Source organism: Fonsecaea pedrosoi (assembly GCF_000835455.1).
Source record: "Fonsecaea pedrosoi CBS 271.37 unplaced genomic scaffold supercont1.5, whole genome shotgun sequence".
NCBI classification, from domain to species: Eukaryota; Fungi; Ascomycota; class Eurotiomycetes; order Chaetothyriales; family Herpotrichiellaceae; genus Fonsecaea; species Fonsecaea pedrosoi.
The window spans coordinates 1,627,284-1,646,244 of NW_013550611.1; the positions used below are offsets into that span (position 1 = coordinate 1,627,284).

Genomic DNA, 18,961 nt, shown 5'->3' on the forward strand with positions numbered 1-18,961 from the left:
CAAGCCACATCTACCGAGTACATTATCATTCAACCTGTTCAATACTAATCGTGCCCTACGCACCCGTCTTGATCACGGCAGCTACCCGCTCGCTAGGCTGGAACCCTCTCAGAATGATCTACCACACAAGCGGTGAACCTATTCCTTTGTATTTTGCTGGGCTTCGACATGCTCAACAGAAGTCCTGGGAACAGCACCTTGCTTTTCCACGTCTCCCCCTGTGGAACTTCGTGGCACACCAGCCTCAGTGGCGACTTTGTGTATATCGTGGTGACCGTGTTCATCGACAATGAGTTCGTGGGTGCGATGGTCGACGTGAAGGTCCTCGGCGTAGACGGCAACTTCGTCTCCAAACAGTTTCGCCATTTCTTCAAGCGGAATATTCTTCGTCTCTGGAAGATAGAAGTACGTGAAGAACGTGCCCAGGCCTGAAATGATGATGAAGACCAGATAAAACTTCCAGCCGATGTTGGTAAAAGCCTACAAGGGCCAAGTCAGTGAGGATCAAAACCCAAGCACGAAATGAATACTTACCGTCGCTGCAACTTGTAGATAGACCAAGTCGGTGAGTGCGATGACGCAAATACTAAGAGACAACCCCTTTGCTCTCAGATGGTTGGGAAAGAGTTCGGAATAAAAGACTACGCCAGCCACGTCGATGCCGATGCTGTATACGAGCAAGAACAGGTATGCAGCCGCAACACCCATTCGAAGACCGGCTTTGTTGGTTGCTTCTTCTGCAAAAGAGCTAACCATTGCAGCTTCGAGAATGAGGGACACGCAGCAGCCAGCAACTCCCATGACAAGTAGCGGTTTGCGGCCTGTCCAGTCCATGATGAGAGCCCCTATCAAGTTGCCAATAATGCCAACAGTGATCCAGCCACACTGGAAGATTAGTTGGTACAAGGTATCATAACCCAGGGCGGCGTAAATGGTTGGACCTATTGCTTTCTTAGCCCTTGGCTCAAGGCACATCCCGAACACAAGCTTACCATAGTTATTCAAAACCAAGACCCCAGTCGACTGACCAATGAATGCGAAGCCCATGGCCATGATCGTGCGCTTGCGGTAGCTGGGTCGACGTATTATTTCCATCTGTCAAGGTCAGCGCCCTTCTGCCGAACGAAAGTATGTGGCACGGTACCCAGCCCGGTTCCATCGTCCGATCCAACTCCGCTTGCTTTGACATCTGGTAGAATTCCCCACGAGCAAATTCTTGATCAGGATCATTCTTCGACGCATGCAACTTGAAGACAACGTCCCTCGCTTCGTCAATCTTCCCCTTCATGAGAAGATAACGCGGGGATTCCGGAATGACGAAACAGACCAGAACCATCATCACTGGCCAAACAAGTGCTATGCCCAAAGGAGCTCGCCATTGTGTCTGCGGGTCATCGACATAGTAAAAGGCGAGACCCATGTAGCTGGCAAGAGCATAGCCCAGTGCAATGTTAACACCGTTCATGCCCACCATGAGGCCACGCAGGCCTGGCGGTGCTAATTCTGCAGAGTAATACGGCGCTTGGTCTGGTCAGCAGAGAAGACGAGGATAGAATGAACGCAAATACATACTGACTGCTAGGTAGCCCCAGCTCCCAGCCCCTGCAAAGAGGCGAGCGACAATAAACATGGTGGCATTTCTGCTACCGCAAAGCAGCGCCCCTCCGAGCAGCGACAGGAACCCACACCAGTGAAATCCTGCTTTACGTCCCCATCTGCTCGTTGTTGTCAGCAATCTAGGCGTACACCGGGGATTAAGGTGGCTCTTAACGTACTTGTCTGAGACATAACCGGCGATAAAAACGTTGATGGCGGCGCCAGCTTGGAAGACCTGGAAAGAGTCAGCCGGATCGTGCAAGCGGCAAATAAATCACCAAGGCATGCGGTAGTAAATAAAGAGTGGAGCAAATTTCTGAGATCGAGCTGCTTCCACTTCGCCAGCAGGCTTCCAAGGAGCCACAGGCTTCTTTATAACTGATCATACTCTGCGCAAGTAATTATGCAATGCTTTCGTGGACATGGCAGAGGCTCAGGGGGTGTTGAGGTCTCATCTATGGGAAAGATCTGACACATATTGGAAGGGTCAACCTACTCCTGACATTGCGCCGATTTTCTGATCCGCTCCTGTTTGATTGTTAGCTGGCCAAGATGCTCTGCTAGCACGTTCTCATTACCTGGAGTCATGGCTGGGGGGTCTTGTGTGACATCAAGGAGGCCCATGTAAATCAAAAAGGACGGTTGTGCAAGAGTGACCCCAATGATTGAAGCAGGGTACCCAAAAGCAATCTGGCCCAGGGAGACCATCCAGCAGATGAAGAAATTCCATGCGCTCCAGTGACGTTCGGTGCCAAAAGCCATGATGGGCGCGGTACGATTTTCGAGTATGCAGGTGTCCAGCCAAAGTGAGAGGTTGACTAGAATGAAGCGAACTGTTTGGGGAGAGGAACCAAGGGAGAACGGCCAGGAACCAGCCCTCCCTTTAGTACTTTTGGGGAATTGTCAGTCCATTCGAGTCGATTTTGTTTCAATCTTACAGATTGCCGTCTACTCTCCTCCAGAGGAAGTGCCGCGGCTGTCCTCTTGCAGACTTCGTTCCCCTCGCCCAGATTATCCAGATCTTGACCAGGGTATAAGTGGACCAGGGACCCATGTATTTGGTGAGATAGAAGATCCCCAGTGTTGAGTAGACAAACCTTCTCCACGGCTTGGAAGGAGAATGCCCACCCTTAGATTTGATCGGGGTGGATTTCGCCAAGTCGACTTCTCGAGAGACTGCATGGTGGTTGTTCTTGAACACTGACCAGCCAATGCATCTCAGAATGCTAAAGCCAAGGAAAGAAATTGGCCTTAGTGACAGTGTATTGGCGCGTTGGATTTAGATAGTGGATGGCCTAAGACCACCTCTTTCGCTGTACTCTGAAGCCGCCCCTTAGGACGTGCGAGATTCAGGGCAACATAACGTGGCAACCTGTGAACTGTCGGTTCGCAAAACGTGGAGAGACTTCGGGGAAGCTTTTGAGTTTGCGGGGGATGCGTGGGCTAGTTCCTAGAAGGGAATTCCAAGACGTTCGAGGCGTCGGCAATTCTGCGCGAACGTCCAGTCAACGACGGCAGATTCGATCGATAGTCTCTTGGAACCTAGGCCAACTACCCAGTAGAGATATCGTATGATCGTCAAGGAAGCGCCGTCACACCAGCGAGACTAGCCGCAGACTAGGCGAGGGCTGGGCCTGGAACGCAGGTGTAAGATATAACCTGGAGGGAAGAGTTCAGTGAGTCAGTCAACCATGACTCTGTTTTGCCGGCGCCTTTGAGAAACAGGCGTAAGCTCCTGCCTCGTATTCAGTGGGAAACAACCGCAGATTGTCCTCGAGGTCTCGCTCGCTTCGTCGGGAGGATGATTTATGGTCGGTCTTCCAGCTTGATGTGCAACAACACCATGATAACTCCCGCCGATACCTTGCCACAGTGTCGTTGTTTCTAGGAGTGGGACATCGTCTTCGAAATGAAAATGGTAGGATAAGCTGTGATTGACTTCTAAGCCCAGAGTATTCGATTCGATCGAACAGAGAGATGGACTGGGGAAAAAGAGCGGAACCGCTCGTGAGCCGCTCTGAGTAGTCCGCGCTTGGATTCTGTAATATTTCATTATACCTTTAACCAGCCGGATAACCCGTATTCGGCGTTCATATTACCTAGGCTTGCTGTTAAAATGATTACCGGACGCTCCTTGTCCTCATCGGATAACCAAGAGAAGCTTGGTCACAACCCCTGTCTGCGTATATTGCCACGCCTCGTATTCTTTTGCATGTAATCGCTTTCGGTCTCATTTCGGTAGTATAAGAACAGCCTCGGAAGGACAAGTGTCAAGAAAGAGATTCTGAGGTGTTCTGCTCAGTCCCTCGTCATATCGACGGCCAATGCGTAATGAGGTTAGGGATCAATCGTCAAAATAATCGACGCTCGTGTTCAATCTTGTTGTTCTCGTTCGAGACGAGGTATCAAGACGAACGATTTTGGGAGTAGTTAGTCTTCAAAATCACCAAGACCTACACCTCGCGATAGCATAATTCCATCTGCTTGATCCAGGCTGACGGCTCCGTCTCAAGAGTTCGGGTTCTCGAGGGATGCTTAGATGCACCTCATGAAGCGCCAAAGAGCAAACATTTCTTAATCATGGATACCATTCTCATGACGCTGAGAAAGTAGTCTCTCTAATGATCCCATGCATAGCTTGACGCGGATGTTCGCGACGAGCTGTGTGACCGTTTGTATGGGAGGTTCATGTTGATGAAAGGGATCAGATCCAAGGCGCCCTGGACGTCCAGGTGTTGGAAAGGCGAAGTTGCCAAGACTCCCACGATTGGCGCAGTTTCGTTCCCTGCGGAGATTGTAGGGCCACTCAAGCAAGTCACTAAGTTTACAGTGGCGAGCAAAAATCCAAAAAATTGGCAGTTTTGCCGAGGGCACAACAAGAGTTACACCGCCATATGCGCATATGGCGGTGTAGGTCTGCGCACTTTAGAACAGCATAATTTACATAGTAAATAGCTATCCTGTAGTACACAAGAGTATGTTAGTATGTCTGCGCGACCTCGCCGTGAACCGACACCTTCTCGCCGCCTCCTGGAAGCACGCGCCTCAGCCGCGCCAACGAGAGTAAATCGGCCTATAGCAACGCCAACGCCCTTAAGGCCACTGTCTCCGACTTCTCGGGAGCTGGCAGAGGCCACTCCAGTGCTATCTAGGTCTATAACTGTCATTTCCGTTAGTCCTAGTACGACAGAAAACCCTGAGAGACCTAGTCAGCGCATCAGGCTGACGTTCAACAACTCGCGCAACTCAACCTGGGCGCGATCGCCTGTTCCTAGCGCTGCGAGGGCCGCGGCGGCGCGCGAATCTGTGCCTACATTCGGTAGACTTACACCTGACGAGGCGAGATCGATCGCTCGCGCGGCGCTCAATGAAAGCGCTATACAGCGATTCTACACTTCGCAGAACTCGTAATGGCTATTCACGTCTCAAATCCCTGATGAAGACGATAGTTTAGACCTATCGGACGATCTAGATAGCTAGAATGACTCGATAATCGGCGCTGGTGGCTAGGCGAAGCGGCCTCGGAGTGGTAGTATAGATAGATCTATTCCTCCGCCCTCTCATTAACTAGAGGCTATAGAACAACATAAACGCCATAAAAGGACCTCAGGAATAAGACAAATAGACTCTCCAGCGATGGAACCCTTCGAAATGAGTAAAGTTACATTTAAAATCGCCACCTCTATGATAGTAGGAAGGTCCTTAGAACTCTCTGTAGAGGACGATAGAACAGAGCTATTTAATATCGACCTTCTTACTTACGCCTACTAACGACGCCTAGAAGCGAAGTTTCCACCTGACTAATTTCATCTAATACCTCCTATCCTTAGTAGTGAACTAGTCCTTATTATTTCGAATAAGAGGCTATTCCAATTCACCTATAAAGACGACAGAGATTTCGAGAAGTTCGCGAGGTAATAGTAGAAGACCTTATAGGAACCGCGGCGATAGAAGTACACTATCTAGATTACTCTAACTATTAAGTTCGAGGCTAGGCTAGTTACGCTACTACGGCTATAGGACTCAACATAGGCTAGGCGTCGGCGTGATGAGGAGCGAACGAGACTAAGCGCTACTCAGCGTCAGCGCCAGTCGATCGCGGCGGAGGAACTACTAAACGTCGCCACCGGCGATATCCAGGTCCACGAGTTAGCCGCTAGGTAGATGTACCCGAGCGATCGATGTCCTAATTACGGCAGAACCTACCTACCTATAGAAGAGGGCTACCTCCGCCTAGACACCCCATCGATTAGCTTATGGTTTAAATCGATCCGAAATCGCACCGCAACAGCTAAAGAGATACTAGGATCGTTACTCCTAAGACTTATAAAAGATAAGGCTAACTACATGAATAAGAAGGCCGGTAAGGCGGCCTCGAATAGCGCGTAAATCGCTACTAGTAATGGCGGCGTTCACATCCAGTTTTTCTAGGGTAGCGAAGGTACCGCGGCCGCTATAGCGAGATCCGAGCGCGAAGAGTAATCTAGCCCACCTTTCCGGCCTAGCGATGACGATAATAACGTAGCTATCTACCTTAACTAGCTCGGTAGGCGCTATCCTAACTATACGGCCGAATTCGGCGAGATTAAGGGCATTCTATAGGGCGAGGGCTGGGGTTTCTCAGACCTTCGAATAATCGTAGATTCAGGCTAGGAACGCATAGAAATCCGTAGTGGATTCGTCGTAAAGATTAAGAAGAACCTTAAGATCTTCGTAAACGAGGAATTACAGCTAGAAGAGCCTTCTATAGTGGCTACCAGCGACCTTAGCCTTAAGCCTTAAGACCTCTATTATTATTATTATTGTTATTGCTCGAATAGGATACCGCGTTACTAGCGTAATAGGTAGTGCCGCCGGCGATTATAGGATTACCTGTAAAGTAACGGCCTCGGAACGGCGCTAAGTAAAGTTATTATAACGTCGCTAAAAGGTAGGAAATAGTGTATTTAGAGCGATCGATTAAGTAGTAGGCTGTAGCGCGAGGTCTAAGCTGTTTCCTAGGTAAGCTTTTACTCACCTAATTTTACTGTAAACGAGGTTTCTATAGGAAACGACCTAGCCTAGTAACACTAAGTTTATACACTGATTAACCTCGCTATCTACGATAGTTATACTTACGCCTAACCCTCGATTCCTACTAATAGGACTAGTTCCTCTTGATCTTCGCGTTCCTCCTACCTAGTCCTAGTAGGTAGTCTATAGCTATAGGTTCTAAAGTAGTTCCTCGCTATCCTCGTAGGATAGACTACCTACATTACTAGGTAGAGGAAGACCTCGAATTACTCTTCATATTCATATCCAATCTCGCGATTCTTCCTCATCCACTCCTTTAATTCATGAAAGGCTATCTTAACCGGGTTCAGATGCGGCGAATAGGGAGGTAGGTAGGCGAGAACTACGCTATGTTACTAGTAAAGAGCCTATATCCGTTCGCCGTAGTGGATCGATGCATTATCTAATATCAATACCGATCGAGATGCTGGAAACGCGTTCATCTATCCTAATAGCCTCTCGACGAAGGCTAGGAATCTCTCTCCGTTAAAGGAACCCTAAAAGATCTCATAATCGAGCTACCCATCGATCGTGAGCGCTGGGAGGATACTCCAGCGAATGCTCCGCCTATTAGAAGCCCTCACTCGATAGGGTACTCCTCGTAGTAACCAGCCATATTTACGATCGCTAGTCCTCTCGTTTACGGCACTCTCGTTAAGGTAGACGAGTTGTTTAACTGAGTACTAGGTCATGTTAGCCAGGAACGCTGTAACTAGCGATTCATTACGCCGAATATTAATCTTATTTACCCTCTTACGTATAAGGCCCAGCCTTTTTAGGATCCTACCTACGGTCGTAGGATAGACCTCTATATCAAACTCTTCCTTAAGGAGATCGTAGACCTCGTCTCTCTACGCCGTTAGGAAATCCTAAATGAATTAGTCGATAGCAGTTATGGCGGCGGAATAGATTGCCCTAGGACGGCCTCGTACCACGCCTCCTGGCTCTAAACTAAGCGATTCCTCCTCGTCTCGGTACCGCTGTTAAGTAACGAAGGAAGGAGAGACGTTATTCACTCGCGAGACGTCGATTAGGCGCATTCTAAGGGCTAATTAGGCGCTTACAGTGGTCCTGATAACCTGGGCCTTTCGAAGGTGTGAACCGCCTGAAGGCATTACTACCGCGTTATAAAAGGCTATTTACGTGGAGATACAGTAACGAGCTATCTATCAAGCCTATAGATGAATTACAGGACGCTGTACTTATTGCATGGCGACCTGTTCTTTACACACCGCTTTTTACGCTGTAGGCGGAACTACTCGCCATTGCAACGATATGCCCTCGGCAAAACTGCCAATTTTTTGGATTTTTGCTCGCCACTGTACCCACAAGACACAGTTCAATGGCACTTCTCGCTGCTGCACTCTATCTGCTCGTTGCTCGTTTGGTAACGGGAATATTGTCATTACCTGCCACTTTTCGAACGAAGCTATGTGAAATATGTCGGGCCGCCGCGTCAACCACGCGTCAACCACTAGCACGACAACGAAAGTCGGCTCGATGACGCTCTGTCATTTAAAGCATACAGATTCAAAAGGAGGAGGCGAAGCCTTCGTTCACTTATGCAACCTCTCGCATACCCGCACACCGGAGCCTCGCTTAGCAGGCCTTCGCTCAAGCGTAAACCCACATGGCTCGAATTCAATTCCAAACCTGGACATAGCAGGGCCAAAAGAAGAAAACAACCCCCTACCTCCATTTCCCAGCAAATGTATGTCAGAACTTTTATTTCGAGGCTTAATCTTCCTTCGAGCACGGCTGCCGCAACCTTTTGGGGGGAACGGCTCAAAGAGGGGGATTCAGCACGCCAATAATATGTGTGATGGGAGCAAGGGCGGAGTTAAATCTGTGTCAGACACTGGAGGCTAGGCCATAAGGTCGTGATCAATTGTGATACTACAGAGCACATGAGTCCGACAAATATTTCGTGTCCCATGGCGCATTAATGTGGTGTATTCTGACAAAATCAATTTCTTCCGACACCAGAAAGTCGAGATGGGAATCCTTTCCTGCTTGCCGAGATCATCAGGGCATGGAGAGTTTCGCGTGCACCTCAAGTTGTCCATATTCTCTGATTGAAGGATAATGGTGCGTACAGATTATGGCCGTCACCCTGAACATCGCAGAACGGCTTCAGGATGCACTTCCAGTCATGCTCGCTTGGGCTACCGTCCGTTGGAAACAAATAGATCTTCCGGACGCGCTCCATTTGGACTCGGATCCAGGCAGTCTGGCCCTTTCTGAGCTTTCCTAGCAATGAACCTGGTTGCGAACTCGAGAAATGTATGGCTCGTGCCTTCAGAAACCCTGCGAGGGGCAACATGATGAACCAGCCACCTATAGCCGCGGCGGCTCGTACATGGTCGTCCATGGTCATCTCGACTTCATTACCAAACGGGTCGACATAAGCCGCCATCTGACGAAGCTCCGCAGGCACATGAGGGTATTCTCTGTGCTCGTCAGGGAATGAGGGTGTTGTTCTGTTACCCATATGGAATGGCACCGAGGCACAGTAGCGGTCCACAATCTCTTGGATTCGGAAGCCAATGTACGGCTCGATGGCCGGGTCGACATCAATGCCGATGTCCTTCAACCTTTCCGAACATATTGTAATCAGACGGAGTGTCCCAATCTGGGAACTCCGAGCGGCATTATTGACATGAGAGACTGCGAGCGAGGAATATACATCACACATGCCTTCATAAATCCCGGCATCGCGTATGGATTGATGCAGCTCGGATACCGGGACAGATACTGGCCGCCACGACTGAGGGAGGGCGTCCCTCCATGCTTGCAGTCTCCTCTCAAGGTCAAGCGCCCTCTCCAAAATGACCTTGTAGAAGTCGGCTAGGCTGAGGCCTGCGACCTCAGGACCGTCGCGAGACAGTTCAAGCAACTCTGCTAGTTGGACGTTCAAAAGATCAAGCTTCGCAGAAGGGAGAACTGCAGTATCGTCGGCAAGGAGTTCTGGATCCAGCTCCACCTTTTTCCCGAACTGCAAGGCATAATTGATATGACGGCTTCTCATGGCATTGAAGAGGCGTTGAGAGAGCGGAGTCTTGAAGCCATCTCGCCCTCTATGCTTAAGTAGAGCCACCGCACCTTGCTGATGGACGCCCGTGTCAACCAAGTGTACAAAGCGCCGATTGAGGGAGTCGTAAAACTCCAGCATGAAGACGGTGACGAGCGTCTCGTCCGTTTTGGATTCGACTGGGTGTTGCAGCAAAGATTTCAGGCCCGTCACGGCCTTTGCATATGCTTCCCGTGCACGATAAGAGTCGACGTATCGTGTCATCCACATTGACGTGATGTTGATGGCGACGGCGTTGGTAGCCTCAGCCAATGCCGAATGAGGGGCCGTGTTCAAGTATATGGGGAGGATGTGTTCGATGAACATGTTGGTGCTTGGATCCCGGGGGATGTTGACGTAGTTTTTAAAGAAGTAACACAACGACTCCATCTCAACATTTCGAGATGGTGGAGTGAAGAGAGCAAGTTCATACTCGTAAGGATGATCACCATCATCACTTCCCCACGATGGGCTTTGGAGGTGACTGGGTGTATTGCCCGAGACATCGCGAGCAGGAGTGTATCTTCTCTTGTGCCGTTTCGGGCCAGTTTTATGGGAGACGAGGAGAGTCTCGTCCTTGTGCACAGCTTCAAAGAAGTCTCGATATCCCGGGCATTGCTGCTTCCTTTTGACGCAGATGCCGCATTGAGGCCGTACCTCGTCACACTGGAAACAATCAATCAGTAAAATATTGAGCACAACCGGGCACCAACGAGGGTCCTCAGATGTTATGTATTGGTGACTGGGTATAACCTACCTTGACACGACGTTTCCTACATGCGTAACATCCTTTACTGGGGCCTTTATAAACCATCTCTTTGCCCCCTTTTTCAGCAGCAAAGTACCGTTCTGTGACGACACGGACAATGCACAAACAGTGATATGATATTGATTAGAACAGCCCAAACCTCTGGAGTGCTGAAGTGCTGGAGTGCGTTACGGGTTTGCCTCAATCAATGCTGGGATGTGGGATGTGGGACGTTTAAGCCAAATCGCCACAGCCATAAACCCATCTGATATGTATACCGAGTACGGAGGAACTCGAATCGTAAGGCCTACCCACAGCGGTCCCATCCAGGCAGCATTATTACCGATCCCTTAATCAAGGAGTTACCCTGGACGAGGTACATTCATTCACACACCAGCAGCAGAGCGAGCAAATAATTTCCTCTGGGGGGGCTTGTGCCGTATCTCTATTGGGGCGGCACGGCGGGTAGGGATACTTTGCAATGGAAGATACCGATACCGACTGGTCAAGGCAAACTGGTTGCTTGCCTCACCCGCCCGGCGCCGAGAACGGCTTCTTCGCTCCGGGGGGAGGAGACCATGAAATAAAAATCGTGGCTGTGCTGTGCTTTTCTTCTACCCAACCTTTGTGAAAAACCCACCTCTTTTTTTTTAACTGGTGATTAGTGTGGAGGGCGGTTAGGGTTCTTTTTCTACGATCAAAGAAAGGAGGAGAGGAGGGGCACACGGGTACCACTGGTGCCAGTACCGAGTACTCGGTCGTAGTGGTTGTGTCAAGGTGTGGTGTTTTGGATGAGCGCTCGTACACTAACGAAATGGACAATGACGCTCACGCGTGTTCATTGTGGCTGGGGCTGCTGTGAATGACGACAAACGACAGTTCCAAGACGGGACAACAATTGCTTGGATGGTCCCGTAGCGTTAACACGAGGATACTCGGAACATTGTTAGGTGCGTCCGTATCCCTAAGTCCGTACTTCCCCCCTCGAGTCTTGTTTCGCGAATACGCTGTACGAGTACGAGGAACTCACTCCCCGCCCTGCCTTGGACGGGGGCACTCAGGGAGAGGATCAGGAGATGATCCTCCTTTCTTCCCCTGTACAAGGGAAATCTAGGCAGCAATATTCAGGTTTGCAGGCTTGTCCATCTGTTCGGCTCTGTGCCCTGGCACCGCATGGCTTACCCGTGATCTACATGTTCAAGATGAGAGTGCAATGGACGACAGGTGTGAAACCAGCATAGACGAGTGTATGAATGCAATCATCATTTCGCTACTTGGACAACTACACGGTATCTATACCAGACACTCGAGCGAGCGAGCTCACCAAGGCATTTGCACACCATTTTGATCCCAGAACTTGCCGCTGTGCGTGGCCTTGTCGACCTTGTCGAATACGGATATCAGCCCACTGACAGAGTCCTCCAACTTGACTGGAACCTCTTCTGCCTTCATGCCCGCAAATTCGGCGGCGGTGTTGCCCATGGCTGTTTCAACCAAAGGTCAGCGTCGTTACTAGTAAGAGTATTGTTGTGGAAGATACGTACCTGTCTGAACCCAACCCGGCTGCATGGCAACCACGGCAATCCTGTCCTCTTCGCGGTGAATCCGGCTGACCGCCCAGTTCACGGCCGCCTTGGACATACCGTACGCAATCATCGGTAGGGGGTAGCTGTCTTGGAGACCGTTGCTGCCTATATTGGAAGAGATGATGAAGAACTTTGGCGTCTGCTTGGAGGCATTCAACAGTTCTTGCGTGGCCTGGTAGAGCAATATTGGCGCCAGCGTGTTGACTTGCAGGTGCTCCATGATGGTTTCTGCGGACGCTTCTTTGGCAGGGCCGAAGTGCTTCAGAATACCCGCATTGGCCACCACGACATCCAGGGCCGTGATGTTGTGAACTGACTTGAGGTGATCGACAAGTTCAATCGCCGCTATCTTCGATGAGGCGTCGTACTTGGCAACCACAATCTTGCTGCCAGATCCGACAGGTAAGGAAGTGAGGGCTCTGGCAGCTCCAGAATCCGGCCCATCTCGAATCGCGGCGATGGCCAGCGTGTTGGGCCGCGCAGCGTAGGTGGACAGCAGCCCCTTGCCGATGCCGGATTTGCTTCCGGTCACCAGAACGGTGTTGGCGAAAGACATGATGGCTTTGTGGTCGTGATTTGTTGAAGAAGGTATGAATTGTGCTCAGGAGATTGCTTTGGTATCTTTGCTGGTGTTGGCTTGCGACGCAGAACAGACAGTTCTTGAGACATGAGCATCGCTACATTATATAGTTGCCCGACTCTGGCCTTCAGTATCGGCATACCCTCACGCTCCTCTGGTCAGTTCTGTCTCTTTCCACATTATCTCAGCAATCGCGCATTTCATGTAAGAAGCTCATTGTTTCCCAATGGAGAGCTTGGTCTGCTGAAACGGTGGTGTCGGTCCGTCGAGGAGAACAACAGCCACAACATGACAGAGCCAAAGTCTTCTGCTGAGAAGCCCATGGTTCTCTTACGGTCTTCGAATGGCTTTTGGTGTCGAGACCTCTCGCAATGGGCTGACCAACCAATGACGTCGGCCTTGTTTGATTGGTCGTGTTTTCCTTTCCAGATCGAGACAGTGGTCGCGTCTTGTCCAGTAGGCAGTAGGCTGCGCCGAGAAGAAGTCTAAACGTGATTCTGACAATGCGTACCCTACCTGTTTTGCTAGTCACGGCTGTTTTTGCTCTCCATGAGATTATTCAGCAGTCTCGTCCAGAGTCTGGGGCGGCAACTTGTTGCTGTTCGCGAGCGCCACTCACATCCTGTGCAATTGGTCAGTTTCCAAATATCAAAGCTCAGGGTGGAGGAGTATTGGTCATGGAACTTTGCCCTATTTTTGAGTAGAAGGCATGATTTTTGTTATAGTGTCCGCCGGATTGAACACCGTCCTACTAATTTTTCAATTCAGCTCACGAGCGACTTGGTAGGAAACTGCAGCCTTGTGGAGCCTTGCGCAGCCCGAGACACTCGGCTGAGTTGCCGGACGCAACCATGAATTTATGCACCCTGGCAGGGGAGATATTTTGCCTTGGACTTTGGCCACCGATGCATTCTGGTGGCTTCAATTACAATAACAAGCACATTGTGGTCGAGTTGGATGACCTCGATGCTCACATATCAGTCAAAATGATCCCAAGATAACCGAAAGGGGCGCAACATGGCGCCACAATCCTCGTCCACTCCCAACACCTCGAGCGCAGCGTCGACCCCAACGCCGTCGCCTGCGCCCTCACCTATACCTCCCCCCGTCCCTGTCGAAACTCACCCCAACCGAGGCAAACCGCAGGTCAATCGGATTGCTCTCGATCCAAGTCGTCTTGCTCCTGAAGATGCGTACAAGACTTTCTCGCCGCCGCGACTACGACCAGTCCCTGAGATCAGCGGTTCCGCTGCCGCAAATGCTGCCGCTGCTGCTCTCCGACCAGCAGTTGCGTCTCTACGAGCACCGCCAGCGATTCCCCCGGTCGCTGCTAGAATAGCCGAAGAAAGACGTCGGGCAGCAAGCAAGAGACGGAAACCACCCCACGTTTGGAAGAAATTACTTTGGATAAAACAACACGGGTTCCCGGACAACTATACAGACACCGAGACCTTTCTGGACCACCTGCAGAGAAATCCCCGGCTGCGGCCCTACGACTTCTGGCCATTGGTGGCAGACTCGGCCGTCATTGTGCAGCACGTGTGCTCCGTAGCCATCTTCATCTGCGCATATGCCGGGATCTACCAGGGCCGCCTGTCCCCGGTCTCGGTGGTGACCTGCGGCACTATTTTGACGGTCGGCGGATGGATCATGTGGGACTACTGGATAGGTCAGCAGGAAGCAGAAGAGTTCGCGACGCTGCAAAAGGCCAATCGGCTTTCGGTCGATGTGGACGATGGTGCGAGTACCAGCTCGGGAGGCTCTTCCAAGGTCCAGATGAACGGCAATGGGCATGTTGGTAATGGACATGCGAACGGCCCTCTAGGGGGAAGAGGCGTGGGCCTGAAACTATCGACCACAAACCTCGGGGTCAAGGATCACGAATCGAAGTTCCCTGGGAAACATACCCAGTCCCTGTCCAAGTCATCCTTCCAGTCGATTTCCCCTATCGACCCACTGGGTGATGGCTCCATTGAACCATTCCCCGACCTGCGACCGACCACGTCTCGGCCACAAGTGCCTCAGTCGCCGAGCATAGTATATAGTCCGACGACGTTACCGCCCACCATATCCCCTCGGAACCAGGCGCGGCTCAAAACACTGAAATCCGCCTCCTTGATCTACTTTGCATTATTGGGACTTTCGCCGATCCTCAAGTCTCTCACACGATCGACATCATCAGATTCCATCTGGGCGCTGGCGACATGGCTTCTCATAATCAACATATTCTTCTTTGACTATGGGAGTCTTTATCTGCCCAAAAAGCCTGAGAATGCTCCGCAAGGCCCTGGAATATCTAACGCCACACCCACAGACCCAGCACCACCTCAATTGAGTAATGCTTTCCGGGCGCCTCCATTTCCCTCGTCGCTGTCGACTAACGCAGCCTTGATGGCTAGTACGGTGCTTGCTTCGCGCCTCATGACTACCACAGCGGTGTTTAGCTTGACTCTGTTTTCGATTCAGGTGTTTGGTCTGTTTCCGGTGTTCCGGCGGCATCTCCACTACAAATCGTTCAAGTTGCATCTGCTACTGACCTTCGCCCTGGTCACAATGTCCACCTGCGGCCTAGGCTTGATCTTATCCAAATCCTACACCCACACATATGGGAACTGCGGGCTCTGCTGGGGTTGGATCTGGCATGTGATTCTGCGGAGCACGATCGGGTTTATGGTCGGGGGACTTAGCACAGCATTTGTCATGGGCGGATGTTCGTGGTGGCTAATCGGGCTGCAGCGATATAAGAACGTGGTGATTGGGCCGTGGGATCCGGCCAAACCTGTGCTTGCAGGCGGCGTTTATGGAAGAAGTAGAACTGGGACCGACTGAATCATAAAGCCGTCTTCCTTCCAAGGAGGAGGGGGAATTCAATCAGATGTGGTACATTCCGACACCCGGTATCGGAATCCGCAGTTCTGTCCACATCTCGGAGTTGGAGAAACTCTAGTTTGCCACCAAACCAGCGTTCGCATTGTGCCCGAGCGGCTTCGAGAAGCGTGGTTCCGAGAAGCTTGGACGAAGATGTTTCGGTTTGATGCCGTCCATTCCTCCATTTCGGGGGATCTCGAGATGGCTGCTCGTCAGACCTGCTTCTCCAACATCGGAAGAGGGGTTTTTTTTGGTCCCTGCGCCCTGCCCCCTCCGCCCAAACAATAATGGGCTGAGATAGACTTGAAGACCACAGAGGTACCACCACACCAAATCAGCAACAACTGCGGGGTCGAAGCTCTAATGACGAGGCGGTTGGGCCGTGGGAAAAACTCATCCATATCTCCTGGCCCTCGGGTTCCTGCTGATGAGACATTCTTACAAAAACAACCTCATCCCTCACCAACTTGAATTCCTTTCCCCTTCCTTGTGAGTTGTGTATGCTCCCCAACGACATTGACGTGGACCTTCATCGTCACCTATCCATCTCGGTCATCCTCTTCCACAAGAACTAAAACAATGGCACCCAGTCTCCCCTTTGAACTAAACGACCCCGACCTGCTGCGCCAGGACTCGTACGTGCACGGCGAATGGGTCCAAGCAAAGAGCGGCAAGCGCTTCGACATCATTGACCCCGGCTCGGACAAGACCTTTGCCTCTTGCCCAGATAACGCTGTTGAAGATGTCGATGCCGCCATCCAATCCTCGTACAAGGCCTTCCAGGAATACCGCGTCCTGAACCCGCGTAAACGGGCCCAGCTGCTGATGAAATGGCATGAACTCATCACCGCCGCCAAAGATGACCTCGCCAAGATCCTTACCTATGAAACTGGCAAGCCCCTGGCCGAGTCTATTGGCGAGCTTGACTATTCTCTCGGCTTCACCTGGTGGTTTGCCGGCGAGGCAGAACGCATCCAGGGCTCTGTCTTTACCCCTTCCGCACCAAACCGGCGTACCTTTGTTATCAAGCAGCCCATCGGTGTTGCCGTCGCCCTGGTGCCATGGAATTTCCCCATCGCCATGATTCTGCGGAAAGCCGGCGCGGCGTTCGCTGCGGGCTGCACCATGGTGGTCAAACCCAGCCCAGAGACTCCCTTGACCTGCTTGAGCCTTGCATACCTGGCCACCAAAGCTGGCTTTGCTCCGGGTGTCTTCAACGTGCTTACCACGAGTCTCGCCAACACCCCATCTCTCAGTGAGGCCATGTGCCTCCACCCGCTAGTCAAGAAGGTCACCTTCACGGGTTCGACCCGCGTGGGCAAGATCGTGGCCGGCCTGTGCGCCAAAAACCTCAAGAAATGCACGCTCGAGCTGGGCGGCAACTGCCCCTTCATTATCTTTGACGATGCCGACCTAGAGCAAGCCCTCGGCCAGTTCATGGCTCTGAAGTGGCGGCACGCTGGCCAAGCCTGTATCTCCGCCAACCGCCTGTACGTGCAGGCTGGTGTGTACGAGAAGTTTACGCAGATGCTAGTCGAGAGAACCAAGACTCTCAAGGTCGGTCATGGCGCCGAGAAGGGCACCACCATGGGACCTGTGACGACACCAAGGGGCCTTGCAAAGGCTGAAGAGCAGGCTGCCGATGCCATCAAGCACGGCGCAAAGCTCCTGCTTGGATCTGGCAAGGCACACAAGGGCTCCACTGTGGATGAGGGCGCCGGTGACGGTAAGGGCGTGGGCGGCTACTTCATGGACCCGACCATCCTGGCGGACATGAACGAGAATATGCTGCTCGCCAAGGAGGAGACATTTGCACCTGTCACGGGTATCTTCAAGTTCGAGAAAGAGGAGGAGGCCGTCAAGTGGGCCAACGATACGTCCATGGGTCTCGCCAGCTACGCCTTTACGAAGAACGTGGACCGCCTGTGGAGGATGCTGGAGAACTTGGAGGCTGGCATGATTGGATTGGTGAGTCTGTCCCTGCTTCATTCTACTTCCACCTCGTCGCTGGTATCCGCTATGTGCGTGTCTTGTCTCCCAAAGATGAGGATTTGTGAGAACCGGATCCCAAGAGGAAAGCAAGGCAAGAAAGGCAGACACCGAAAGAGAAGGGCGAAACACCAAGTGGACTTTTATCACACACCCCGTGTTGTATCTGGACTCTCGCTAACCTCTACAAATAATCTAGAACACCGGTAACTCGTCAGCCGCGGAGTCACCCTTCGGCGGTATCAAGGAAAGCGGCTACGGCAAAGAGTCCGGCAAGGATGTCGCCGTCAACGAATATCTGATCTCCAAGACGGGCACATTCACCATCGACGGACAATATTAGGCTGAGAAGTCGTTGTTTCCTTGCCTTGGGCTTCGACCTCGCTCTGTGTCCTTGAACAAGGATCGAGCTTCGAGAGATGGGCACGGTTGTGAGTAGTGGTGTGGTGATGACTTGTGTGTAGTCAGTGTGAGCTGTACGCCTGGGTTACTTGGTAGCAGGGAGAAAGGAAAGGAATGATGGGAACTCAAGAGCCCACGAAGAACGACAATCAGAGACATCAACCGGTCCACCGACCTTTTCGCAAGTTGTAACAGCGGCTCAAGAGGCCCCGTCTTGACAGCGACCCATCCCATCCCATTCAGTGGCACAATGCGCAATAATGGCATTTTATTTACATATCACGGGATAAAAAGCGCAGACGTACTGAGTACTGAGTACTGACTGACGTATTACGCATTCATATTCCATGTTCCGTGTTCCGTGTTCCGTGTCAATATTGCACATTCCATGTTCTATGCTCTATGCTTTGCACTGTGCGGTAGTGTAAGCAAAGGTGATGCGACAACCTTTCTTGAAGCTGCGGAAGGATAGGTAGGTAGGTATGTAGGTAGGTAGGTAGATTATCAGTTTGCCTGAGAGTAGTACAAAGTAAGCACTGTACCGTACTGTACTGTCCTGAGTAGATCCAGACCTGTCTGTCTGTCTGTCTATCATTCCTCGCCTCGCCTCCCCTCCCCTTCCTCTCTTGCTACATACCTACAGCACCTACCTAACCTACCTAACCTACCAACCTACAATTCCCACAAAAGCTACAAAAGCTACAAGAAGACCCTGACCAACCAACAAAAGAACTCGCTCGCCACGCCCGCTCGCCCGCTCTTCCATACGTACCGAGTACAAGTTATATATCGAATATCAAGTCAAAGAAACCAACCCAGCCCTACCCATCTTTGCCCAGCCCAGCCCTCGGAGCCTGAGCCTCGTTCCCCCTCCTCTCCCTCCAAAAATATGACCAACAACCCTCCCATACCCAATCATTCGAGAACCTCCCAAACATACAAACGTGGGCGGGTAGGTGGGCGACAGTGCAGTAGTTCAATACCGCCACGCCATATCCGTCAGGAGCAGGGGCAGTGGTAGGACAGTATAGGGACGGTTGGGCATCGATCTATTGATCGATCGGTCGGAG

At 51.4% G+C, this 18,961-nt stretch overlaps 5 protein-coding genes across 5 annotated transcripts; 2 read left to right on the plus strand and 3 right to left on the minus strand.

Annotated features, from left to right (window-relative positions):
• Positions 1-138: 138 nt before the first annotated feature.
• Z517_08065 (uncharacterized protein) lies at positions 139-2,358 on the minus strand (the record flags this gene model as incomplete). Its single annotated transcript, XM_013426585.1, has 8 exons — positions 139-480; positions 535-941; positions 993-1,095; positions 1,145-1,521; positions 1,573-1,715; positions 1,776-1,831; positions 2,093-2,124; positions 2,175-2,358. The coding sequence occupies 8 exons, from the start codon at positions 2,356-2,358 to the stop codon at positions 139-141; spliced, it is 1,644 nt and encodes a 547-aa protein (XP_013282039.1).
• A 6,343-nt stretch (positions 2,359-8,701) lies between these two features.
• Z517_08066 (uncharacterized protein) lies at positions 8,702-10,532 on the minus strand (the record flags this gene model as incomplete). Its single annotated transcript, XM_013426586.1, has 2 exons — positions 8,702-10,384; positions 10,476-10,532. The coding sequence occupies 2 exons, from the start codon at positions 10,530-10,532 to the stop codon at positions 8,702-8,704; spliced, it is 1,740 nt and encodes a 579-aa protein (XP_013282040.1).
• A 1,254-nt stretch (positions 10,533-11,786) lies between these two features.
• Positions 11,787-12,608, minus strand: Z517_08067 (uncharacterized protein; the record flags this gene model as incomplete). The annotated part of the gene is made up of 2 exons (XM_013426587.1): positions 11,787-11,950; positions 12,011-12,608. 2 exons carry the CDS (start codon positions 12,606-12,608, stop codon positions 11,787-11,789), a joined length of 762 nt encoding a protein of 253 aa, XP_013282041.1.
• A 1,041-nt stretch (positions 12,609-13,649) lies between these two features.
• Positions 13,650-15,461, plus strand: Z517_08068 (uncharacterized protein; the record flags this gene model as incomplete). Its single annotated transcript, XM_013426588.1, has 1 exon — positions 13,650-15,461. The coding sequence occupies one exon, from the start codon at positions 13,650-13,652 to the stop codon at positions 15,459-15,461; it is 1,812 nt and encodes a 603-aa protein (XP_013282042.1).
• A 618-nt stretch (positions 15,462-16,079) lies between these two features.
• On the plus strand, positions 16,080-17,832 carry Z517_08069 (uncharacterized protein; the record flags this gene model as incomplete). The annotated part of the gene is made up of 2 exons (XM_013426589.1): positions 16,080-17,468; positions 17,689-17,832. 2 exons carry the CDS (start codon positions 16,080-16,082, stop codon positions 17,830-17,832), a joined length of 1,533 nt encoding a protein of 510 aa, XP_013282043.1.
• Positions 17,833-18,961: the final 1,129 nt, after the last annotated feature.